Here is a 27,609-nt window from a genome sequence, read left to right as displayed (position 1 = left end):
CAATTTACTGCACTTTTTAAAAATGTATACTATTTTTATATGTTTAGGCTAATTACCCTGTCCCTTCACTAAACTCTAAAAATAAAACCACCTAATTAACATTAACGAGTGAAACCTTCGACGTAGACTTTCGTCTCGAGCAAGGCAAATAACATATAATGAGCAGAACATGTTGAAACGATGAAAATAGTCCCGACACTTTCATCACAAATTGGAGGCCTGCCAAAACGATAACCCTCTATTTGTTGTCCAGCTCTAAGCATAGGCGAGTCCCTGCCAGCCGTCAAGGAAAGTTTTTTTTTTTTAATTTATTTAATTACAGTACATTAATGATCATTAAATCAGCGCGTAATCCGTCGCGTCGTGACAGGATTCCGGTCAGCAGCGCGGAGGGATATTAGCTGTACGGCAGCGCCCTCTAGTGCTCATCCGCGCAAAGCGACCGCCAACAGAAGACTGAATGAGAGAGCGACACACGAGAAGCAGAAGATAAAAGTTTTAATAAAATAACTATTAAATACACAGAAGCGCTCTTTGTACTAGAGCAGATGAAGTACAAATGTTTCACAGATCAAATACAAAAATGTTTTTTAAAAAAAACACTCCATTTCTAATTACTGTAACATAAAAAGGAAAATATAAAACTTTGAATTGGAAAACAAAATCAGCGAGTTCCCCAATTTGTTACATCACATCTTTTCCAATACACTCAAATCTCCACACGTACCATCTGTGCACACAATTACGTCAAACATCCCAATTAATGCCATTTGCAGATAGCACCCATATCGAAACTTAAACTTAAAATTTTGCAACTGTGTAAATATTTCACTTTGTGTATTGCGAAGTCCACCGTTACGCCATTTTACACTTGTAAGCTTTTTACTAATGTGGAAGGTGCTTTATTTAATTCCTTTTTAAACAAGTTCACCACCCGCCCCTTTTTCAACCTTTCAGGCTTAAAATATAGAGTTAGAAAGCACAAGGTTTGAACACAAGCCTTAAAACATCTGTTGAAAGAATGACCAAACATCTATACACGCATATATAATATATGTATACATGCGTACATGAAGACAATGACAGGAAGTGACATCACAGCACTCTCCAGGAACATGAAAAACACTCAGGATCAAAGCCAAAACCAGCATCAACAGCCATTCCTTTTCGCGACGTCCTTTAATTCCCCCCGAGTTCACCCGAACACTTACATCCCGAGCTCTGCACCTTCATCCATCTCACCCGTAACATACGAAAAACCTTCGAAGACCCGACACGCACGCGGGAACCCCTTACAAATAACACCAAGACACACGCCGTTTCGTGCACTTCTCACAAATAAGCACACGCTGAAATCAAGATGTATACAAAAATAAAAGGAACGTATTTGATTTAGTTAAAAGTTGCATGGAAAATAAGCCCGCTGAAGATTCGGGCCAAAAAAAAGGTACAAAAAAAATATTTGTCTTATTCTGGTCACAATGTTTTAAACGTTCACAGTGTTATTAAGACAATATCTATATATATATGTAAACAAACGACAGTTTATATTCCCACAGATCTCTAAACGACAGTAATACACTTTTGAGAATAAATGTTGTCTATCTCTGCTTTAAAATCTGAATAAAGCACGGCCCAGTTATCAGCACGCGCAAAAAACATATTTATACATATATACACTGTCAATGTGAATGAGCTGAGCGAGTTAATCTCATCATGGGTCAGTCTTAAAGGACCAGTGTAACTGACAAGTGGTTCGCCCGTTAAACCTGATGTAACAGTTTAAAAGCATACAGCAAATAAAAATGTTCACATTAAGATGAAAATAAGCCTCAACATTTAGTATGTTAAAACAGCACTGACTATAAAAAAAATAAATAATAATTAAAAAAAAAAAAAAAAAAAAACTCTCTGGTCATCTATACTGAAGTCTTCAATTCAGTCAGAATTCACAACAAAGACGAAGACAAGCTGCACTGGAAAATAAGAAGAGATTTACGCATTGAGTTATGTTCAAGTTCATAACTGCATTCAAAAAGACATTTAAATCATTTTTAAAACCAATACAATATTAAGTATTTCAATATTAAATATGAAAACTAGGCAAAACAAAATCCCCCGAAAAAGAAAAAATGAACATAAGCAAAAAGTAAATGAAATAAAACAAAAACAAAACCACACAATGAAAAATAAATAAATGAATAAATAAATAAATCTCAACAAAAACAAAAAGCAAAAAATGCAAGCAAGCAAAAAAATAATAATAAAATAAATTGAAAAGCACAATACATTAAAAAAAACATGCAATCAAAACAAAAACAGTATATAAAAACAAAGCAAAAACAACAAATGAAATGGATACAAAACAAAAATGTAGCAAAAGAAAAACACAAGAAAAAGCGATTAAGACGAAGATACAAAAACAATACAAACAACTAAAAGCAAATGAACTGAAAAGAGCAAAGACGAAAGCTGATCAAATAAAGTAAATAACCATGAGTAGCTGACGCTCTGTGTGTGTGTGTGTGTGTGTGTGTGCTGACCTGATGTTGTTCAGCTCACGGGCTCACAGCTGATGTTCTCCTTCCCCGGAGGAGACACGTGCCGCCCCCTCCGGTCCACGCCGGGCTGACTCCCCAAAACCTTCTTCTGCAATCAAACAGAGAGACGCTCACTACAACACACACACACACTGCCCCTAACCCTCCCAGAACATGCCCTGCTGGTCATTTGTTTGTTCCCTGCAAGTTACAAACAGCAGCGCGAGCACAGAGGTTAGGCCGTGTTCACACTTGTCAATTTTTTCTTGTCAGAAAAGACGCCAATTGAGCATTTTTAAACAAATAAGAAAAAAAATGCTGGCAGCATCTGATACAAAAAAAGCAGCTGAGAGTGTTTTGTTGCTATAGCAACAGCTGCAACAGCAGCCTAGCGCGGTGTGCTACAGAAACTTTAACATTAAGAAGTTAACAGGGAAGATATTTGGGTGCACAACATTATACGGGGGAAGGAAGCCTTGGAAAACAGCCTGGAAGCCAAAACTTTGTTAGCTTTTTTACAGTGTTTTTACAGCACAGCAGACCGATGACTGAACTAAAGGACACACAGCCGCACTGGGAGAGACTCTAATAACTTCTGCTGGATGTGGCTGGGCTAAAGCAGAGAGAGAGAGAGATCTGACCTTGATGAGTCCGCCGAAAGAGCGCGAGCGTGCGTGTTTTTTACTGCTCGGAGTCGTGTTCTCGCTCGCTGGAGTGCCGGGAGTCGACTGCTTGCCGAGCTGAAACCCACACGGTCATTACTGTGCGTCGCATACGAGAAGAACTCCACACTTTTTAATACCATTTTTATTTAGAAGAGCAAAATAGATGTAGCAAAAGCGCACACTAATAAAAAAAAAAAAAAAAAAAGAACTGCTTCCTTTAGTATCATGTTTTAATATATGATAAATATATATAATTATATAACTAATTATATATTAGTTAATAATATATATATATATATATATTATATATATATATATATATATATATATATATATATATATATATATATATATATATATATATATATATATATATATATATATTCCTTTAAATAATATATATATATATATATATATATATATATATATATATATATATATATATATATATATATATATATATATATATATATAATAATAATATAACAACAACAATAATAACAATAATGATAATAATAATAATAAGCACAATTTTACAAATAAATGTAATGTAAGTTGTAACATGTTAACAGTGTGTGATCTCACCTGTCGGATGAGTTTCTTCTTCTTGGCCGAGTTGGGCATGTGATCGGTGACATGTCGATAGAGCTCTCGGAGCGCCTCTTCTGTGTGACTGTCCGAGTCTAAACGCACTCGCGCTCCGCTCCTCTTACACGCAGACACGAACGGAGACCCGCTGGCCGACAGCAGCTCCAGATCATCCTGCCCACACACACACACACACACACGAGCATCAGCTCAAGAACAACTCAATCAGTGAAGAAAGAGCCCCAGCGACACAAACCTTGGAGTGGATCATCTTGGTGTTCGCGAACTGAAGTCTGGCGTGTTCCCTCAGATACGCCGGAGCCTTCACGAAACACAAAACACATTTAGATTGTGACGTTACTGCTAACTAAAACTATTACAAACCAGTTTTATTGAATGGAATAAATCTAAACGTAAATGAAATAAATTAAAATATAAAAAAATGTAACAATCAAAACCTAAAAATGGAAATTAGAAATGTTTCCTTGGACAAAAAAACTGAAATAAGCTGAAGTATTAAAATGCATTTAAATGCACAAATCATAAAAATTACAGAGGCATACTAAAATTACTGAAACTAAAGTTGAAATAAAAATTAATTAAAAGATTCCCCTTTTTTAAACTCGAAATTACAAAACGCTACATGAAAAATGTTTATTTGGCAAGTAAGTGAAAATGTATGTAACAAAATTAATTAAAAAAATTCAATTAAGTTAAAAACTGAAAAAAAAAAAAAACCCAACATAAAATAATTCAAGTTGAACTACTAACATTATGGAATTAAATCTAAAGTTGATTTATTTATGGATTTATCGCCATGCCAGCAAAACATCTCAATTTTATTATATAAAATGTAAAATTTTTCTTCTCAAAATTATATAATTGATTAAAATACTAAAAAATAATAACAAAGATAAATACAATTTTTTATAAATATTTCTGCGTGTGCGTGCATATACGCATATATAAAATACTATAAATATACATTTTACATAAAATATTGTATAAAAAAAAAAAAAAAAAGGTGTGTTTGTAGAAGGTGAGGTGCAAAAAATACCCGGAAGATCTTCTGTGAGTGTTTGATGAGAAAGGCCATGCCGCTGTTCAGTTTTTTCAGGTTCTCCTGAAGATCACTGGCATTCATCTGAAGAAAGCAGGACATCACACACAGCACATGAACCAGGAGCATTACAACTACTTTTATTACTGGAAATTGACTTAGCTTTTATTTCAGCTAGTTAAAAGTTAGTTTAGCAACATTCTGTATTATCTATTATCATTTCACTTGCACTAAATGTTCAGCAGTATTTTTTTTGCATTTAATTTACATTGTGCTTTGTTGGTATAATGTTGGTATAAATATGTATGTTTAGGAAACATAAAAAGCACATTTTGGCTAATTTAATTCATGCAATGGTCTTAGAAAGGAAAAAAAAAAAAATGCAGGAAATATTCATCTAAAAATTTAAATCCTAAGTATTTGAAAATGTTGTCATTTTGTTCCAAACACCGTAAATGCTTTGTTCTATCTGTACAAAAAGTTAATTCATGGAGCTTCGTAATATTACATTTGAACCATTGATGGCTGACCATGCTTTCCTGCACCTTGACGGTCATAATAAAACCTCGCGGTTTTCATCAAAAATATCATAAATTTTACTGGTTTGGAGCGACACGGGGGTGAGCGATTAACGCCAACATTTCCATTTTGGAGTGGAGTAACCCTTTAACTAAATACAAATCTAAATCTATTGTTGAGCAGAAAGAAAGCAGCGTACGTTCTTGGGCCAGATGACGTGCGGGGCGAACATGAGCGCGAGGTTGTGGGCGGACATCTTGTTCTTGTCCTGCTGCTTGGCGGTGTGGTAGAGCAGGTCCAGCAGAAGCTTGAGAAGGGTTCGGTTGGCGGTGGGCAGCAGCATCAGGAGCAGCTGCAGAGCCTCGATCTGGCGCTCCTTGTCCGGGACACTCGTCTTGTTGCCCTGATCGTCGAACAGGCTCAGCTCTGCGTAGACGGAAACACACGCGGTAAAGAATTGGCGCTGAAAAGGACTGGACGCTGTTATTTAATACGCATTTGTAGGAGTTCTCCTTTCAGATGGAATATGGAATATGTAAAACTAGACTAAAACAATTCAGATAACTGAATGCGCAGACCTGTGATCTTGAGGTGAGCGTGCAGGTGCTTCTGGGTCAGCAGGGGCTCGGGAAGTTCCCCCAGGAAGCTCTTGAGGAGCGTGGCAACATCGTTGGGATGGAAGTCGCCGGAGGAGAAGTCGATGTCGGCGCCGCTGTTGAGCTGCTCTCTCAGCGTCTGCTGTCTCAGGCTGTTCCCAGGAACCCGAAACAGACCCTCCACATGCAGATCTGCACCACAGAAACCAGCTCGTCACTTTGTTATTCGCTCAGGTTTACAGTGAGAGTTACAAAAGACAGTCACATTGGGTTTGCAAACGTTTTGTGAGTGAAATCCAGGCATTTCGAGTGATCTGAAAATGTATCCGATATTAAGAATATTTAGCAAAATACATAAAAAATAACAGTAATAAGCACGACTTAAAATAAATCACACACACATTTATAGCAATTATGATAAATAATATTAAATCACACTAATAATTGTAAAAAAAAGTATGCGTTTTAAACAAAAAAATGGATTTAATAAAACACCATTACCAGTAATAAGCATCTAATAAAAATAAATAAATAAATAAATAATAATATATATATATATATATATATATATATATATATATATATATATATATATATATATATATATATATATATTTCTTTTTATTTACATGCTTGTGTATTTATGCACTGCATACATACATACATATTTTATGTAACCCAAATATTTTATGTTAATTCAGCATAGTAATTTAAGTTAACTCAACATTCAACAGACTGATATTATTTCCATCAGATGTCTACAGAAGTGCTCGCTGAGAATTAAAGGTTGAAGTTTAGATGATTTAGTTGTTTTTGTTTAACACTACCATGATGGAGATCAGTCTTTGCTTAAGTTGGACTCTTGACCTTTTAACATTAGCCATGCGTTTTTAAATGTGCTGTAGCAAAAAAGAACCAAGGCAAAATGTGTAGTATTGACAATTATGTTTTGGTAATGTAGTAGTAGTCATTAGCCAGCAGGTCTTCTTCTCTTACCAAAGCAAATGTTAATATTATAACTCACTTTTGCTGAGGTACACGATGAGTTGATATATCTGGGCTATTCCTTCCTCTGTGAGAGGCATGCCGAACACAACACCTTTATCTGGAAAGCAAAACAAAACCCAGTTAAAAATTAAAAAATTTGTCAATAATAACGTCTTTAATGATGAATTTTCTAAACAGATGTAAATAGTCTTTAGGAAGCTAAATGTAATAGCATCAAATTTAGTAATTTGTAAAGACAGTTTTCATTTTTTTCATATATTTTGTCAAAAAATACATTTGAATTCACTCTATGTTTAAACAAATTTTAGTTCGTTACAATTACAGATGGATTTAGTGGAATAAGAAAAACAATTAAATTATTAAAATACACTGATATTTTGTAAAATATAACTTTGAATATGTCTGAATGTAAGAATAAAGAGTATACTGTACAATATGTCAAATGCATATTTTTAAGATACATAATATTTCACATCAGGGTTTTATTTTTTTCGATTTGAAGGTACACTACCATTCAAAAGATTTAAGTATGTTTTTTTTTATGTTTTTAAAGGATGCCCCTTCTGCTCACAAAGGCTATATTAATTTGTAAAAATACAGGAAAAATTGTAAAATATTAAAATGTTAAATATCTGCTTTCTATGTGAATATATGTTAAACTATAATTTATGTCTGCGACCAAAGCTGAATTTTCAGCATCATTACTTCAGTCTTGAGCGTCACATGATTCTTCAGAAATCGTTCTGATTTGCTGCTCAAGAAACATTTCTGATATATTATTATTATTAATGTTAAAAACAGTTGTGCTGCTTCATGTGTTGATATAGTTTTCCTTCAACAGCATTTTTTGAAACTGTAATCTTCCATAAATTATTTTTATTAAATTGAATTTGTTTTCCATTTAAGGTCCGTTCTATATCAACGCCTTCATCTCGTTGGGAACCAAATACTGTTAATCACGCAAAGAAACCAATCAGGCCCTGACTTTAGTTTTCGCCCACTACTGTTAACTGCAATGAATCTCGAGCCGGCCAGTCGATAGCGAAACCCTACGGCAGGAAACTAACTTGAATAAGAATCGGTTAACTTCAGAGAACTTCCCAAAACAGACGACGTAATTCTCACGCTGAAGGCTATTCAATAGTTCTTGTCAATAGCGTCTGGAATCTTCCCACAGAAGAATCACCGCTGCCTCCACAAGAAGCTCAAAGGCATATCGACAACAGACCGGATGTAAATTAGCAGGAAGCATGAGGAAGAATTAATGCCCACTGCAGGATGAAACAGAAACAGAATACAGAGTCGACGGAAAACGGCTACTGTTCAAAAAAAGCCTTCGGACCTTTCCGTTTGAGGAAGTTGAAGGAGCGGAAGAAGCCTCCGGCCGCGTTGCCGTTGGGCGTCTTGGGCTCCTCTTCGCCCAGTAGCTGCGAGAATTCAACCCCCGGGAGGTCGATGAGCCGCGTGATGTTACTCAGCACCAGCTCGGTGAAGGCCTCGGGCCGCTCGTGACGCAGCTTCTCCACGAAGAAGTCGGGGTTGAAGATGATGGGCGGCCGGCCGTCGCCGCCGACGACCGATTCGGACTCTTGACTGATCACAACATTACACACCGTTCCCCTACGAACACACAGATATCGCAATGTTTTTATTGACTTAAATACATGAACTACAATGAGAGCTTTTTCTTTTTTTTTTTGGTGCATCAATTAAAAAAAACTTCATCACAGTAAAGAAAAATTTTTAACTCGAAAATTAAATCATGAAGTAATTATGCATGACCTTTTCACATAACCGAACAAAACAAGTTCACTTTTTATGAATATCTTTGATCAATGTCATGTGGCAAGACCATCATTTAAAAACAACGCAGGAAATGTGTATCAATCTACATATAAATATCCAATCATTTAAATAAACGAAGCAAAGGTTAGTTCAGGTTTGGGGAAAAAAAAAAAAGTGTGACTTAAAACCATAATGTTTTTTTATTAATAGGCTAATTCAAGGTATTTGTGGGGGGGGCACACTTCTCAAAAAAAAGAAAGAAAAAAAGTCTATTTCTTTTTACACCACATGACATCAAACCAAAACATTTATTTAATTTTGAATGCATGCAACATTTTTACTAATATTTATACCATATACACATGCGTGTTTAAAAATACACTTGTCCTTCTCTTTTGAGGACCATAAACTGTCCATAAATGCATTTTTTGTAATTTTATCAGTTGTGGAAAGCCTTGAATTAAACAAACCGATTACATACTATATATATATATATATATATATATATATATATATATATATATATATATATATATATATATATATCATATATATATCAGAAATATTAGGATATTTTTGCATGCTCCTTTAAAACATTCAGCTGCCAAATAGACATTTACCAGATAATATTTTAATAATTTATTCCGTTTTCAGCGCAATTCTACATACATTTAGCAGAAAAGGTTAAATTAATAAATCTTTTCTGAAATTATTAGTCAAACACTAAAATAAAAAAAAATAAATAGCATGCAAAAATTTAGATTTAGATCAAAGATTTATACTATATAGTAGTGTAGTGTACTGCATTTCTAATAACTTGGCAGTTTCAATATTCAATATTTTTCCTGTTAAAGGCCAAAAACTAATGTACATATACATTTTATCCAACAAAGACAGCGATGAAAGCCTTGAATGAAGAAAGGTGTGCTTAAGACTGTTGTAAAATTACTTGTAAAATTAGCAAGTACATAACAGAAATTATTACGTATTGTAATGGATATTGAAAATTATTTTATTACCATGGTAAAAAAAAAATAGTATTGCCATGGTAAAACGCGTCGAAAACATGTTAAGAAGGTTTCTGAACACAACTGTCACTTGATATCGGTCTTGTTCTGATGGCACTGAAGCACAGAGAGTAACTTTACTCCATTTATTACGTTCTGAAAGATTCACACGTTAATTTTGCCAATGACTTTACACGACCTTTCTACGGTTCTCTAAAGAATACCAAGTATTACTATGGTACTGCGCGTTTACGTCCATTCGGTTATCACGACGTTTGCTCCTCGCTGCTTCCACCCAGCAACGTCTCTACAGTTACTCAAACGTGTGAATATGTTACCGTATTTTCAGACTACTCGTGAACGAGTAACATTATTGTAAATAAATATTCGTTACCTTCTGTCTCGTTTATTTACATCGGTGTCTTTCTCCGCGGCCATCTTTCATCTTCCGTTTGAATCCGCCGCTGCTGAGGCGTTAACCGCTGCTTAATCACGATTGGACGGTGAATGAAAGGTGGGAGGAGCTACGGAGCCAGGCGGGTTTACTGTGTCCTGATTGGTTTATTCAAATGTTTCAGGGATACACGGATCTGAGAACAGCCCTAAAGAAGTCCAGGTTGTCATTTAAATCTGATCGCATAAAAAGAGACTCTTTATATATTTCGTAACTTTTTTTTCATTGCCGATAAAGTGTTGAATGTTGTTTATATTCAGAAAATAGCCGTAATAACCATAATGGAACATATATCTTTATATTAAAGGATTCAGATAAAATTAAAGTCAGGTGTGAAGTATAAGCCTTATGATTATGATTTAGATTTTTTGAGAATGTATAGAAAGACAATCAACACTTTTGTGCATAGCAATCATGAATTTATTTGTTTAAAAAAAACAAAGAAAATAATATTGAAACGTTTGACCAAGCATAGTACATAAATGGTATTTAATATATATATATATATATATATATATATATATATATATATATATATATATATATATATATATATATATATATATATATATTAAATATGCTGTTTTAAAAGTACTAAAAATGCAATGTTTGTTTATCAGAAATATACTACATGAACTAAAAACAATAAAAAAGAAAAGGATAAATAAATATAAATACATAAATGTATTAATTAGAGAGCATGTTCACCATGTGAATCTTCCAACACCTATTCCATTTTTTGCATAGTTCATTACATAATTCCATAATCCTTCCCATCAGTGATATTGATTGCAAAGTGCTGTGCGTATGCATACACTTCAAAGTAGCGTGTTACAACATAATCTAAATAATTGCATCTGGCATGAATAATGTAAGGTATAATATAAGGTGTTAGTGCACCTAAAAATATATAATCGACAAATTAAGAAACTGAAAAGATCTTATTTTTCACAGCCTTTTTTTTGTTGTTGAATTGGCTTTAAATATTTCTTCACGTTACATTTAACGAAATAGACGATGCAGAGACAGCGGCGTATAACAGCTGATCTTTAAAGACATATATTCCTCGGGGTGTAAAATAGCATGCTCACTTTGCACCTGTTCATGTGTTCACTGTCTTTTTTATTTTTTTTGGAGGATCAACGGATCAGGAAGACGCCACAACAGATCGAACACCGTTGCTGTTCTCAGACTGTCATGCGGAGCTAAATGACATGATCCAGCATCTGCATGGACTCCATGATGGCTTCATCCTGAACAAAAATATTTGGCAAGACGACAACACAGAATGTATTACAGGAATAGCTAATGCAAAAACGGAAATCCGCTAATTTACTCATGCATGTTTGTTTCTTCATCAGATCTGGAGAAATAGCATTGCATCGCTGTCTCATCAGTGGATCCTCTGCAGTGAATGGGTGCCGTCACAATGCCGTTTAGAGCATATTTTGGGCTGTTTTTGCTCATAAACAGTTCTTGATCTGTGTATGTTTCCCTCCTTATTCTGACAATATGACTTTTCATTGGAGGAAACTTTATTATGGAAAATGGCCTCGCATTTTGGCCGGAAGCGGCAGTTTAAAGTTAAGAACTTAGTGATGGATTCGTTTCTTACAAACATGCAGCTTTTGGCTTCACGAGATGTTAATTCATAGATTGGTGTGGATTACTCGTGGATTATTGTTACGTTTTTATCAGCTGTGTGGACTCTTATTTTGATGGCACCCATTCACTACAGAGCAGCTATTGGTGGGAAAGTGATGCAGGGCTGCACTACTCCTGATGAAGAAACAAACTCATCTACACCTTGTATATATATATATATATATATATATATATATATATATATATATATATATATATATATATATATATATATATATATTTTTTTTTTTTAGAAGATGTGATTACTCATTTAGGATGTTGACATTACCATTCCAATTATACTTTATATATATATATATATATATATATATATATATATATATATATATATATATATATTTGCTTTGATTATATATAAAAATTTGCTTTGATAATATGTATATATATATTATTTTTATTTATTTTTTTATACCAAAAGCATTAAAAACATAGAAATCATAATTAGTTTTTGTGTCGTTCTTATACCTTTTGACATGTTTCCAGGAACTCCTCCATAGTGACGACGCCATCATTGTTGCGATCCATTTTCTGAGTGCAAACAAATAAAGCAAATGAAAATCGGATGCATAGTCAAGGCTGCATTTAGATGATTAAAAATACAATTAAAACAGTAATATTCTAAAATATTTGTACTATTTAAATGAACTCTCTTCCACTTTAACACATCGTAAAATGTCATTTATTTCTGCAATCCAAGCTGAATTTTCATTCATTCATTCCTCCAGGAATCACTCTAATAGGCTGACGAAAGAGACGGAGACAATAAAAAGACAGCTTTCTCGAAGGTACCTGAAAGAAACTTTCGACATGTTCTCTAGGTGCGCTGTCCTTCATACACGGATGCGTATACTTCCCCATCATATCATAAATAGACTTCATAATGTCATTCATCTCCTAAAGCAGACAGAATAATTGAACAAATACGTTAATGTCCGGTCACGCGGTTTAGTGTGACGGCGCTCTATACATCTGTGATACTGCACCTCTTTAGTGATGCAGCCATCTTTATTGAGATCATACAAACTGAAGGCCCAGGACAGTCTTTCAGTAACAGTACCACGCAAGATGATCGACAGGCCAACCACAAAATCCTGGAGCCAATCAGAAACCGGTTATAGTGTACAAATATGCAACAAGGTCACAACAGCAAATCATTCATTTGACTATAAAATCAATTTTTTGTGAAAATAAAAAACAGCATGATTGCTTATACAGCACAAAATACACGTTTTGCATATTACTTACTGTATATTACATGCTTTGGTACATGCAGATGGTATGCAAGTAATATTTACTCAGGAATAAACTGCAAACCGACCTCAAAACTTACTGCTCCGTTCTTGTGTCTGTCAAAAGCCTCAAACAGGAAATGTGCGTACGCGCTAGAATCTTCAAACCAATACACAAATATAAAGGCTTCTTTAAATTGAGTTCATTAAAAGGTATGTACATATTACGTGATTCGATTAGCTTCGCTAACGGATTCACTCACCTCCGTGAGGAAAAAAGTGAGAGTAGATTAACTTAAAAGTCTCTTCGTTTACTAATCCAGAGGGACATTCCTACGGCACGTAAAAAATACGCAAAAAAAAACTATCAATATAAATAGGTATGCATAAATATTTGAACAATATTTATTATATTTAATCACTGTGAAATGATTAGCAATAATTTTGAAAAAGTAAGCATCCAACACCGACACCAATATGGAAAATTCGTAGGCGTAACTAAAAACGTAACTTAAGCGATAATATTGAACAGAATTGCAAGTACGTTGAAATTAATTCAGTGTGATTTGTTGAAAAACGCATTATAGTGTGGACCTACGCTTACTCGTACAAAAACGTAACGTTTAAAATAGTTTCGTAAAAAAGTGTTACGGTACTATTACTACGCGACTGTGTCGGAAAAAGCTAATATTCGCAAAAAGGGTCTGTCAACAAACCCACAAACCACGAGAAAGAAACCTTCCTTCTCATTTCACAAGAGGAGAAACCGGCCAATCGCAACAGAGGCCATTTGCATTTAGACGTTTTAAAGGTACAGTAACCCTTTTTGTTTGATTCAGTGTGAACGAGAAGCATAAAAACTGTATAAAAACATACAAACAAGTCACCAATAGGGACTTTTTAGTCATTAAGGGAAAACCTTCTTACATTTTTGAAACTTCTATAGAGGATTTGTAGCTCTGTTTTGGAGAATTTGGTCTGTTCCATAACTTTTTCCAGACTATCCGGTCTGCAGCACACAGTGGCCAGCTCAAAGTCTTCCTCTATACTGTCTACATGGCAGACGAAAAGTTATACAGAAAACCTGCAAACAATTCTAAATGCATAAGATGCACCTAATAAGTCACAGACAAAGAACGTGAGGAAAGGAAAGCGACAGACAGTCGGTCACTTGCTTTGCCTGACGGATGGTGTGGAGTCAACGTGACAGCAGGGCAGAAGTTTGAGGAAGCGCTGCTTCATGTTCTTTTTGCTCTGGCCTGAGGGAGGGTTACCTGCAAACACACAAAAAAAACCCATTGGGAAACTGCTTAGCTCTGCAAAAGCATTGCGTAAAACATTTAAATTCTATTACGAAGACGCAAAAGTATTCACGGTCCGTCACAGCCGCTTGGAACACAGCTTCTCCTCTTGGCTTTGATTCAAAAATAAATCGGTTCTCTGAATTTGGAGAACTGAATTTCCGCCAATTGTAAAATAAAACACGAGCACACACTTTTCTCTGAGTTTAGCGACCATGGCATGTGATATCAGTCTGAAAAGCCCATATATTTGGGACAAATCGCCAATAAAGTTAAAGTCACGTTCGCGTTAGAGCAATTTTTGCGAGCAAAAGTATTAGGTGATGGCTTAATGCAACTTGTTTAAAAAACAAGCGGCTTTATAATGAAAAACATGACAAATTTTTAATAGGAATTTGCTCATTGCATTAAATTAGGTTGAAATTAGTGCTTTTCGCCCACAGAATTAAAGCGAGCCAATAGTAAAGTAAGAGCAATGTCTCACAAACGTTGCTGTTTTTTATGTGTGAGGAATTGCTTTAATACGACAACCTTAAATTTCAATCAAGTCTATTATAGGCAAAACCGGTTTCATTTTCCCCTCATCATAAAGAGAATCAATTGCGTTCCTGAATGAATCGATTGAGTCAAACGCTGAACGAATCGCTCATAAAGCCAGTCGCTTATTGTATTCCCGGTCAGCCTTTAGAAGGAAGCGTTTGAATCAATGTTTCTTTACGGATAAACACAGTCATTTGCCGGTGAGACATAAATAACCCATAAAACTGAAAGTCAGGGACTAAAGCAAAATAACAGAAACTGTAATCAGAACAGGTCCACCTTAAAAACGCGTTTCACCGAGTGTGTTTCTTTACCGAGCTTTATTTGCGTATCTGTCGTCAGCCTACTTCACGAGACTTCATTTTGGTGAATTATTTCAAACACCTGTTCAGCTTATTTCTACCGGCGTGGAAAAACAAACAAAACCAGCGCTGCGTTAAACACACAGCGCATGCGCACAGGTGCGCGCAGCGCCATAAACACACCAACATTAAACAGATATTATCCTGTTATTTATGAATTTAGTATCGATATGCACACTATCCCAGCAAACTTGGTCACGTGCTAACACTTTCATATGCTGCCCCACTTACCATATTATGCGCGAAATAAGTCTAAAATACGGATAAATCGAATCTTAACGCGTTCAGAACGCCATGGTTTCGGTTTAAGCTGTTCTTTAACTTCAAAACACATTTTAGCATGAAAGACGGTTGAGGTTTATCCGCTAAAATGTTCACGCACGCATTTAGTGAACGACAGCCTATTATTTTTGCGATTCCATTTAGTGACACTAGAGGCGCCAAAATGGCCATTTTCTTCTCTGCTTTAAACACCAGCTTCTCACACAGCTCAGGCCCATTTCGTTCAGGCAGATCAGGTGCTTTCAATAGCAATAGATTATTAAAATCCCTCAGATTATATAAAAGTCGGAAAGGCATTTGGTCTTTTGTTCATCAGCCTCTCATTTGGAGCGACCGAGAGTACCGACAGACATAAAGGAGCGCACGAAGGCAGAAACTAAGATGGAGGCAACAACAAAACTGGCTGGCTGATCTGAATCCTTAAAAAGAGCAGAGAGGTGATTAAGATCCCGAGGAAAAGACATTGACAAACGCTAAAATAATTCAGATACAGAACTCGCCACGGCTCAAAACGATGAGCATCTATCTATCTATGGTACTTTTTGTAATGTCTCCATTAGCATGCATTACATGTTTTATAAGCTAGATTGACCAAAGGCAAACGGTACAGCTGTGACACTGACAAAGAGCAAGCCTGACTATAAAATGAAACATTATCAATTATTTAAGCAACGTTATAAAGCCCTTGTTATGACAAGAAGTGAGATATGACTGCTATGAAATGGATGAAGGAGTCAAGTGATTTATTCAAGTGATAAATATAGATATACCTATTTAGTTTACGCGTTGGAGGATTATTAATCGATTGACAGGTAAACAGGTATCGTTAACTTAGTAAGCCGATTATCTAGTTTGACAAAAATAGAACATTTAAATATGAATAGAATGTAGGTGTATACAAATTGCACAGAAAATCAGCTGGTTAGAATACATAACGTGATATTATGTTTACTTATTAAGTTGGCTTATTACTGGGTTAGCAAGTTAGTCAGACAGACTAGCAATCAAAATATGAAGCTGTGTTGGTATTTTGTCAGCAAATTTGTCTTGATATTGACTGCAGCGTCTCAATAACCGCAGACATATTAATTATATTAAATAATCAAATAAAATAGCTTAAGGTAGACATGTCAACTACAGACTACATTAGAAATAAAAAATAATAAACAAATAAAATATGAATCGTGTTTATTAAAGGACACTAAGTTAAATCATTTGTGTACAGTAGCCAAATGCAATATCAAATTTTCTTAAAAAAAAAAAAAAAAAAAAAAAAGAAAGATGGGTAACAGTCGATTCCGAGATTACATCAATGCAAATCCTGTCAGGTGTTATACTAATCAGAAATAATGTGGTAAATAACGTTCCTAAATATATCCATAAACATAAGCTGACGTCGCACGTTTCGTGATTTTAAAGCCAGACAGGATTAAAAAAAAAAAAAAAAAAAAAAAAAAAAAAAAAGTGAAAACCTAAACGAAACAATTAAGCGTCTGGCAGCAACAGTTCATCAAACGCAGGGCGATCTGCAGGGCAGCCAACTTTATCTGAGCGCGTGCAAAAAAAAAATAAAAAATAAAAAATACAACGCTATGAATCGCGCGATGTCGCGGTAACGATCGATGCGTGTCGTTTCGGGCGCAGTTACCTGTCAGCAAGTCATTGGATCCGTCACATTCTCCAGAAGTGTTCAAACTCTCGTCTCTAGACTTCACCTTCATTTTGCCTTCGCGCGCAATACAGTCAGGGAAAAAAAAAACACCTTTAATCCCTTTAGAGTGAGAAACAATATCGAATTATCTGTCTGCCGGCAGATGTGAGTGCAAGGCTTTTTGGCGAGTAAATAACGTTGTTATGTTTCCATTAGAAGTTCCCGTCGGTCGTCTGCTGAATTCGCTCCGGTATCCGGTTCGCTCGCGCAGAACATGTGTAGACTGTTTTGACTGTACTATCAAAGTCAGTCGTTCTTTGTTATTATAAAAGAGTCTCCGCACCGCCTCGCTGCCATCTGCTCTGCCCTGCTGCAAAATGAATGAACCTGCTCGGTGAATCAGGACTTCGTGTCTCCGAGACCGTGTCAGACGGCGCGTCTGGGCACGGTACAGATCACGGCAAACTTTAAGTCGGTTTAAGGCGCGTTCCAATATCGGTAGTAGCTTTAAAGCATCTTTAAAAAAAAAAAAAATGTTGGCACTTTCCAAATCAAGCAACTAAAGCAGTTTTAAGTACTCAGATTCCCAACACACACACACACACACACATATATATATATATATATATATATATATATATATATATATATATATATATTGCAAGTTACAGATAATTCTGTTTGGTGAATTCCAAATAATTCCAAAATAATGTTGAATATAAAAATGTAAATGAAACTTAGCAAGCATTTCCGGATATTGCAAATGAAACATTTTTACATTTGTAAGTTTTTTTTTAATGTACAAAAGTATCTTAGCACGTCCCAAAATTAAGCCTCGTAGTCGTTCCAAATCATGGGCATATACTGAATCAAGAGCATATTTACATATTCCGAACACATTCAGACATTTTTACACATTTCGAATCAAAAGCATTTGTTTACACATTTTTTAAATATTCCAAATCAAAGGGTTTATGAAATCAAAATCATTTCGACACGTTCGTGAACGCATTTTTGACCCAACATGATATTTTGTGCACATTCCAAATCAAAAGTATCTTTAAGCATTCCAAACTTAAGCCTCTTTTCCAACATTCAAATCAAAAACATTTTTACTCAAGCATTTTTAAACACATTCAGGCATTTTTTTTTACCACATTTTTTAAATGTTCCAAATCAGAGGGTTTTTGTAAACAAATTCTAAATCAAAATCACTTTGACATGTTTGTGAATACATTTTTGGCCCCTTTTCAAAATTATATTTTGAGCACATTCCAAATCAAATTATCTTTACACATTCCAAACTTAAGCCTCTATTCCAACATTTAAATCGAAAACATTTTTACTCAAGCATTTTTAAATATTCCAAATCAGAGTCGTTCCAAATCAAGAGCATAGCATATTTTAGCACATACCGAATCAAGAGCGTATTTACATATTCCGAACACATTCATATTCCAAAAAGGAGTCGTTCCAAATCATGAGCATATACTGAATCAAGAGCATATTTACATATTCTGAACACATTGAGACAATTCTGAATCAAAATAATTTTGACGCATTCGTGAACACATTTTTGGCCCAAAAGGACATTTTGTGCACATCCCAAATCAAAAGTATTTTTACACATTCCAAAATTAGGCCTTTTTTACAACATTCAAATCAAAAACATTTTTACATATTCCAAATCGGAGTCGTTCCAAATCAATAGCATATACCGAATGAAGGGCATATTTACATATTTCGAACACATTCAGGCATTTTTACACATTTCAAATCAAATTATCTTTACACATTCCAAACTTAAGCCTCTATTCCAACATTTAAATCGAAAACATTTTTATTCAAGCATTTTTAAATATTCCAAATCAGAGTCGTTCCAAATCAAGAGCATAGCATATTTTAGCACATACTGAATCATATTCACATATTTCGAATATATTCATATTCCAAAAAGGCGTCGTTCCAAATCATGAGCACATACTGAATCAAGAGCATATTTACATATTCCGAACACATTCAGACATTTTTACACATTTCGAATCAAAAACATTTGTTTACACATTTTTTCAATATTCCAAATCAAAGGGTTTATGTAAACCAATTCTGAAACAAAATCATTTCAACACGTTCGTGAATGCATTTTTGGCCCAAAATGATATTTTGTGCACATCCCAAATCAAAAGTATCTTTAAGCATTCCAACCTTAAGCCTCTTTTCCGACATTCAAATCAAAAACGTTTTTACATATTCCAAATCGGCGTCGTTCCAAATCAAGAGCACATACTGAATCAAGAGCATATTTGAAACAAATTCTGAATCAAAATCATTTTGCATTTTTGGCCCCTTGCACGTTCCAGATTTTTTCCTGCACGCCAAAATCTAAATTCTGAGCATTCTGAATTCAGGTGGGCTTTAGCAACCTGATCTCACTGGAAAACCGAACGATTTTAGAAGGCGAATTCTACAAAACATACAATTTTGAGAAAAGAAGCATGAAGGTTCACCCTTAAACAGCTGTTTCATGCTCATAAGATCATATGATCGTAACATATGACAAAATGTAGTGATGCGAGATGCCATTTTTTTCAATCTCCCAAAATACCTTTTCTCTTCAAATGAGTCTTCCAAATTCTTAAATAATATGAATAAATCATTCATTTCCTGTGGTTCAAAATTTTGCACATATTTAATATTTCATAGACCAGAGCCACTAGTGCAAGGATGAAAGACTTATATTTAGTTTTTGTCTTGAACTATTTTTAAACCACACTTCTCCCAAAAAAAGAATTCTCTTCTCTTCTAGTGAAAGCTGTATTAATGACGCGATCCTATTAGGATGTATATATATATAACTGTTAGGGTGACTGTATAAATCTGTAAGCATCTTCTGATATAACATTAGGTTTATATTTATCCGTCTGAAAACATAAGACCAAAGGAAAGGACATGAGATGACAGCCCTGGTTCTGAGCATTTAAGACGCTCTAATAATAAAACAGAAGTCGATCCACCTTTCATGCTCAGAACATAACGTTCAACACTTTGTAGGGCCCTCATTTCGCAATAAAAAAGGTTGATTTTAAGACCTGCCACATTGTGATCAAACTCAGATGGTACAAGCTCAGATATTTTTTTACGGACACAACGCAAGGTCGTGTAAAAATAGTCAAAATCAAAAGTATCAGACATTAATAACGGTCGACTAAATTTTATTACAGCTTTTATTTTAGTAATGCATCAGTAAATGTTGAAATGGACATAAACGCTGGATCATACTTAGGTCATGTTGACTAAAGAACCTTAATGAAAATAGTTATCTTTATTTCTATGTGCTATTTAAAAAAATAAAATAATAATAATAATATATATATATATATATATATATATATATATATATATATATATATATATATATATAGTCATGTGAAAAATTAGGACACCCTTTGAAAGCATGTGGTTTTATTGTAACATTTTTAATAAATGGTTATTTCATCTCAGTTTCAACAATACAGAGAGATTAAAGTAATCAAACTAAACAATGAAAACTGAAGAAAAGTCTTTTCAAGATCTTCTGTACATGTCATTCTACAAAAACGCCTATTCTAACTTAGAAAAAAGAAAGGACACCCTTGCCACTAATAGCGAGTGTTACCTCCTTTGGCTGAAATAATGGCAGTGAGACGGTTCTTGTAGCCATCTACCAGTCTCCAACATCGGTCTGAGGAAATTTTACCCCACTCCTCAATGCAGAACCTTTTCAGCTGTGAGATGTTTGAGGGGTTTCTTGCACAGACAGCCCTTTTCAAGTCACCCCACAGCATCTCAATGGGATTCAAATCTGGACTTTGACTTGGCCATTCCAGGACTCTCCATTTCTTCTTTTCCAGCCAATCTTTGGTTGATTTACTAGTATGTTTTGTCATTGTCATGTTGCATGGTCCAGTTCCGCTTCAGTTTTAATTTTCTAACTGATGGTCTCACATGTTCTTCAAGCACCTTCTGATACACAGTAGAATTCATGGGGGATTCTATGATGGTGAGCTGACCAGGTCCTGCTGCAGCAAAGCAGCCCCAAACCATGACACTTCCACCTCCATGCTTCACAGTTGGTATGAGGTTCTTTTCTTGGAATGCTGTGTTTGGTTTACGCCAAACATGTCCTCTGCTCTTGTGTCCAAATAATTCAATTTTGGACTCATCTGTCCAAAGAACATTATTCCAGAAGTCCTGGTCTTTGTCAACGTTATCTCTGGCAAATGTCAGTCTGGCCTTGATGTTTCTGTTGGAAAGCAAAGGTTTCCTCCTTGCACACCTCCCATGCAAGTTAAACTTGTACAGTCTCTTTCTGATTGTAGAGGCATGTACTTCTACATCAACAGTAACCAGAGCCTGCTGTAGTTCTCGAGATGACACTTTAGGGTTTTTGGAGACCTCTTTTAGCATCTTGCGGTCTGCTCTTGGGGTGAACTTGCTGGGGCGACCAGTCCTGGGCATGTTGGCAGTTGTTTTGAAAGCCCTCCACTTGTAGACTATCTTCTGGACAGTGGAATGGCTGATTTCAAAATCTTTTGAGATCTTTTTAAATCCCTTCCCAGACTCATAGGCTGCTACAATCTTTTTTCTGAAGTCCTCTGACAGCTCTTTTGCTCTCACCATGGTGCTCACTCTCACTTCAACAGTCAGGAGCACACCAAACTAAATGTCTGAGGTTTAAATAGGGCAAGCCTCATTCAACATGCAGAGTAACTAATTATGTGCACCTGGTGTGATGTACCTGTGTGAGATCTGAGCCAATTTAAGAGGGAATACATGTGAGGGTGTCCTATCTTTTTTCTAAGTTAGAATAGGCATTTTTGTAGAATGACATGTACAGAAGATCTTGAAAAGACTTTTCTTCAGTTTTCATTGTTTAGTTTGATTACTTTAATCTCTCTGTATTGTTGAAACTGAGATGAAATAACCATTTATTAAAAATGTTACAATAAAACCACATGCTTTCAAAGGGTGTCCTAATTTTTTTCACATGACTGTATATATATATATATATATATATATATATATATATATATATATATAGTAAATATATAGTAAATATATATATATATATATATATATATATATATATATATATATATATATATATATAGCTTAAGGCTTGAGCAGAACGAAGTTTCACAAGAAATTGAACTCGACAGTCGGTATTGAACTCATCCTTCGCTCAAGTGATTTAACGTGTGACGTTACTGAGCTACCCAGTCCCGGATAAATAGTACGCCAAATAAAAATGAAAACTAGTGGTATAGATACAACCAACCTGTTCTTAACCTTAGCAGTAGAAGCAGAATACATTATGAACACGGTTACTACATTGTAATTATTTCTCAACGTAAGTACATTGTAGTTAAGGCCACCCAATATGAAGTGTGACCTAGAGTTCAATACACTATACACAAAAATATATTTGCTGAATGGGTTTAGTTAATGGAAATAAAAATAAAGAGATTGAAGAGCGTAAATGTGGTTGGGCAAGATATTGAAAAATCTGCCCCAAGAGAAAAAAAAAACAGCATGGTTTTTATGCAGTTCAGCTTTATTTATAAAGCACTTTTAACAATGGAGACGTTTCTATATAAGCAGCTTTTCGGGGAAATCCGAAAATCTGTCTCTTTGGACCGAAATATGAAGCAACGAGAGGAAAGCCTGTGATCAATATTTATTAGTTTGTTCGTATTTATCACCTTTGTTTGTTTTTATCATCATACGCTTTAAAGGAATCCACACCATCGACGTGAAGGTGGGAACGCATAAACACAAAATCCTGTAATTTGGAAATAGTTTGGAAAATTTCACGTGAAAGGGAAAAATTGATTTGTGCATCAGGAGCTACCCCAGTTTAATGAACAATTCCTTCCTTAATTGAAAGTTATTATATATAATTTCCTAATTTTAAGTAAACTGTAGCCAAATTAACACATTTTTAATTGGTTGCCACACATATATATATATATATATACATACACACACACACATATATATATATACATATATACATATATACATACATATATATATATACACATATCTATACACATACAATGTTTGTATAACATTACAATTAACAAGTTATTTTTGTTCCAAGTAAGTTGTAAAGTAACATATTGCCTTTTAATTTATAAGAAAATATTCTTATTTTCTTACATTTTCTTCCGCCTGAGGCTCATTCGGTGGACCTCAAGACGTTTGTCCCAATACTTCTGTCCGTACAGTCGCCACAACTTACATTAAGCAGATAACGTTATCAACATTTGCCCTTCTGAAGAAGAAATTAAACGCTTTCTTTTATCTCACCGCCACACGAACCTCTCTTGGCGGCTATAGGGAATAAATCTTTGGAGGGGAGTTGAAATGCGTAGTTTTGAATATTACGGCATATTTTGCTGCTTAAACGTAATAACGTAGAAACAGCTTCCATCATTGTTATTTGCGTTAATGCGTTTCGGACTGAAGCATGTCGTTCGATTAAGCAAAGAATATCTATTTTTTTATCTGTTACTCGGACAAGTCGAAATTTGGGTTACATGTCGAGGAGCTAACGTTGAAGTCCGTGACGCAAACCAAGACGCCTCCCATCATTGTGTATGTTGTACAAAATAAGATTTAATAAGGAAACAAACACCAAGACAAAGCCAAATACTCATTCAGGACCAAACCCAGGAAGAACTTACAAAGCATTTCGTTGAAATGTGTTCGTTTTATTCAGTTACCCTCCACGTGTCGGATTAAATTAGACTAAGCAGTAGTAGAGCCGGATTCTACAATGCACTAAATGTTCTAGAACTAGCTCTCAGAGGAGTGTCGAATCGAATACATTTGATTCTTTCTTTACTCAGCGTCGCTTTAACGCTGCAGCTTCGCATGATACCACACTGAATCATCTCGCAATACTGGGATACACCGAGAGCGAAGAGAATTAAGAGACTGTCGGATTCGTAAAAAATTAACGCACTTACACTCGAGGGTGAACCTCACGAAAGCTGACAAGAAATGTCCAGGTCACATTTTAAAAATGCTTAAAAATGAAGCCTATTGGTTTATTAATACGACAGGAAAACTCAATTCTCTCCTCAAGCGCTCATTACCGTAAAATAAAAAAAATATATGTATATTATTTAAACTCAGAGGTAAAATTTAATCACGCGTTACGGCATTATGAGCGACACTGAAATTACGTTTTTAATTAAAAAGGAAAGGATAATAATTCTTATTGTAGTGTGGTACGAGAATTCGATTTTTGTAGGAAACGCTACTGAAATGTCATGAAAATGAAATTTAGGAATATTCATCTTTGTTTGCATTGTAATAGAATTTTACTCAAATGTATGTCTTATTCAAAAAAGTAAATGGTTGTAAATGCCGTTTTTAATAAATAAAAAGACAGGAAATATATTATTGCTGATTTTAGTGCATTGCAACGAGAGGGCAACGAACCAAATTTGATATCAAATTCTCATCAGTGTATTATTAAAAATATTAAAACTGGCAAGTATGCATCATGCGTAATACGCTGCTACACTGATTTTTAAAAAAGGTTGTAAAAATGATCATCACCGTAAATAGATTTTTGTTGCGTAATGAGAATCTTTCCTTTGCATTACATGAATGAGAATTTTTAGAAAATGAAAATATGTCAGAACGCAAATCTTAATGGCTTAATTTTATCTTGATCTTCGGAATATACAGTGAATTATGACCCAGACATTTCTTTTTCAGTCTCATGAAAATGAAGCAATTTATTTCGATTCACTCTGAATGCAGAAAAAAAGAAAGAAAAAAAAGAAAATCGTCGATAATTTTGTGCAGGTACATTGGTTTTCAGCGGTTCGGTGCTAAGGCAATGAAGAATACACAGTAGGATCAAAAGTAAGCACTGGACCGCCGTTAAAAGAAAGAAAAAGGAAAAAATTCTAAACCAAAAATACCGGGTAGTCAGAATCAAAATTCACATTGTGCAAAGTCGGGCCGATTGCTTGGTTAAGCCAATACTGAGTCAGTTCTGAGTGTGTTCAGACTCACACCGCATCAGTAATACAGCCTAAAGAGACCAGATCCAGTTCTGTCCGGTTCTGGATAGTCTGGTGTAACATTGAGAAGCCTCAGATGGATGTGCAGTATAAAGGTCAAAGGTCCCGTGGTCTCAAGAAATGGAGGAGAACTCCTTCAGCAGGACGTCCTGACTCATGGTACTCAGGGACACGTTCTTCCTCACGTTCAGACTGATGGAGCGGACCTGGAAACACAAAACCAGCATCTGTGCATCAAAACTGGATTCCTGACGGCCGCCATCGTGAACGGAGATTCACTTCACATTAAAATTTAACGCAGCAGTGAGTTCCTCGGGGCAGAGAGAGAGAAGAATTGGGCTCATGCAGAAATGTTCGGCTTCACAATAAAACACGGACAAATAAATAGCGCTTTACACTGTTAAAATATGTCATGGGACAAAAACGTATACTAAACTAATAATTAAAAATTGACAGGAGATGTGATCATATAATATTCATGAAATGTCATATAATTAACAGCTTTCTGGTAAAGGTATTTAATTTTATTTAGGTGCGTGTCTAAATTTTCCAAAAGTCTTCAAATGATCCTCAGGTGGACATTTTTTTAAATTAAATCTTTAAAAAATATTTTTTAAAAATTCCAAATGCACACATTGTTTTAATAATTTTAGTTTAAAAATGATGCTGAATTATAACAATAATAATAATGAATAATTTATTGAAATTTGAACAATAATATTTGTTTTTTTCAGTTGCATTTTTTTCTGGACTTCTGGATTTGTGATTTAATATAATTGTATTATTAAAAATGAATAACTGTTGCAAAAAGAAACTTGTTTTTGGCAAAATACTGTATAATAAATGTTTTAGAATGAAATGTAAAAAACAAACAGACAAACAAAAAACTAAAAAGTAATGCACAATATTGATATCCGATATGCCAATATTTTTCAAATAATCTCTGACCGATATATATATATATCCTTTTGTTTGGAAACAACACCAAGTCTCTCCTGTGCAGAAATTACATATCAAAACATTTTTAATTTAGCATATTTACATTTAAAGCCGTTATCGGCGGATTCCGATATCAGTTATCATCTCGAATTTAAATAATGGTTAAATGATTATAATTATTATTACCGAATATATTTTGGACAGGATATAATGGAATTGAGCGGAGCTTGTGTGCATCTGATGATAGTTTTCTTAAAAGTAAATAATGAAGTGACTCAAAGACCACCAAAATCCATGTAATCTTTTCGTTGTAATCCGCATTCAACCCGTGAGCCAAAGGAAAAAGGTAACTAGCCAAGCAAAGTCAAAAGCTTACCAGCTCCTTTGAAAAAGCCGGCCTCTCTGGGCTGCTCGAGTAGCGCTCAAACTGATCCAGACCGTCCTGCAGCTTCAAGGTTAGCGTGTCGTAGTTTGAGCGCACCACCTCCAGCACCTACAGACCAGGAAATGACGTGAAACCCACATGCAACTACAAAGAAACCTGCGCTGACAGAAATCCGCTCACAATGAAAAACAACAGTGGTCCTGAACTGACTACAGGAACACATTTAAGAAGTCGGTGGGGCGATCTCGTGACTGCTGACACAGATATGAACCACAAACTGAGCACTTTATTAAACGAGATCAACAGCATCTGCAAGCTTAAAATCTAACGTGTAATATTTGCTTACTTGTAGTTGGTCAAACACAGGAAACCGACCCGAAAACGGTCCCTGCATTAACACTTTTAATTTGATCATTTATATTTTAACGTCGACTTAACATTGAACTCACATTAGAAATGTTGTGGAAAATTCATATTGTCCCTGTATAAAAATGCACTGAAACTGGATTTTTTTAAAAATAAATCAATTTGATATAAAATGCATTTTATTGCATTTAATACATAATTTATTATAATGTAATGATACATTCGGAAACGATATTGAAATAATAATGTTTTCTGTCATTTTAAGGTAGGTAGCATTAGGTAGCATTTTTGGTGGATGTTTTACTTTTTAAACCAATATTGTTTTTTAAAAAAACACTGTACCTTAGAAAAAAGTGGCTTTAGTAAATATTTCCTTTTAAACAGTTTTTTAAAATGACTTGATTTAATTTTGATTAATATTTTATGCATTTTTGCAATGGTCTTTCTATATAAACTGCAATGTCCTTTCTCTGTTGGCGTGTAACAACGTAACGCATGGTTTATTTTTACAATGTGAAAGACGAGCCAAAAAAAACGTTCTCTGTGGCAATCGTCGAAAGGCATCGCTTCGAAAGGCATCGCA

General features: G+C 34.8%; 2 protein-coding genes across 6 annotated transcripts; both read right to left on the bottom strand.

The window, feature by feature from the left end:
• Nucleotides 1–480: 480 nt before the first annotated feature.
• On the bottom strand, nucleotides 481–10,231 carry arhgap19 (Rho GTPase activating protein 19). Its single transcript, XM_043222277.1, has 11 exons — nucleotides 10,163–10,231; nucleotides 8,319–8,596; nucleotides 6,993–7,073; nucleotides 5,951–6,160; nucleotides 5,572–5,798; nucleotides 4,851–4,937; nucleotides 4,050–4,115; nucleotides 3,791–3,967; nucleotides 3,182–3,280; nucleotides 2,544–2,649; nucleotides 481–1,976 (listed from the first exon to the last, which is right to left on the bottom strand). The coding sequence occupies exons 1-10, from the start codon at nucleotides 10,204–10,206 to the stop codon at nucleotides 2,554–2,556; spliced, it is 1,365 nt and encodes a 454-aa protein (XP_043078212.1). The 5' UTR covers nucleotides 10,207–10,231; the 3' UTR covers nucleotides 481–1,976; nucleotides 2,544–2,553.
• A 575-nt stretch (nucleotides 10,232–10,806) lies between these two features.
• On the bottom strand, nucleotides 10,807–17,705 carry kcnip2 (Kv channel interacting protein 2). 5 transcript variants are annotated; one of them, XM_043222305.1, is made up of 9 exons: nucleotides 17,250–17,705; nucleotides 14,292–14,390; nucleotides 14,044–14,168; nucleotides 13,380–13,449; nucleotides 13,206–13,276; nucleotides 12,871–12,978; nucleotides 12,677–12,781; nucleotides 12,353–12,415; nucleotides 10,807–11,475 (listed from the first exon to the last, which is right to left on the bottom strand). In XM_043222305.1, exons 1-9 carry the CDS (start codon nucleotides 17,320–17,322, stop codon nucleotides 11,428–11,430), a joined length of 762 nt encoding a protein of 253 aa, XP_043078240.1. In that variant the 5' UTR covers nucleotides 17,323–17,705; the 3' UTR covers nucleotides 10,807–11,427. The 5 variants fall into 5 exon arrangements, with proteins under 5 accessions (XP_043078240.1, XP_043078241.1, XP_043078243.1 ...); XM_043222306.1 differs by lacking the exon at nucleotides 17,250–17,705 and adding an exon at nucleotides 15,551–15,728; XM_043222308.1 differs by lacking the exon at nucleotides 17,250–17,705 and adding an exon at nucleotides 15,272–15,386.
• Nucleotides 17,706–27,609: the final 9,904 nt, after the last annotated feature.

This window comes from Puntigrus tetrazona, chromosome 22 (genome assembly GCF_018831695.1).
Source record: "Puntigrus tetrazona isolate hp1 chromosome 22, ASM1883169v1, whole genome shotgun sequence".
In the NCBI taxonomy this organism is placed as follows: Eukaryota; Metazoa; Chordata; class Actinopteri; order Cypriniformes; family Cyprinidae; genus Puntigrus; species Puntigrus tetrazona.
This window is presented reverse-complemented; position numbering and strand designations above follow the sequence as displayed.

Excerpts from the sequence above, each read along its gene's own strand:
- arhgap19 (XM_043222277.1), bottom strand. The coding sequence starts at position 10,206 with ATGGCCGCGGAGAAAGACACCGATGTAAATAAACGAGACAGAAG. Across the intron at positions 3,968-4,049 it reads CCAAGATGATCCACTCCAAG|GATGATCTGGAGCTGCTGTC; the intron begins GTTTGTGTCGCT and ends GTGTGTGGGCAG. Across the intron at positions 2,650-3,181 it reads CTTTCGGCGGACTCATCAAG|AAGAAGGTTTTGGGGAGTCA; the intron begins GTCAGATCTCTC and ends GTTTGATTGCAG.
- kcnip2 (XM_043222305.1), bottom strand. The coding sequence starts at position 17,322 with ATGAAGGTGAAGTCTAGAGACGAGAGTTTGAACACTTCTGGAGAATGT. Across the intron at positions 13,277-13,379 it reads TCACTTTTTTCCTCACGGAG|ATTCTAGCGCGTACGCACAT; the intron begins GTGAGTGAATCC and ends ATTGGTTTGAAG. Across the intron at positions 12,979-13,205 it reads ACGGAGCAGTAAGTTTTGAG|GATTTTGTGGTTGGCCTGTC; the intron begins GTCGGTTTGCAG and ends GATTGGCTCCAG.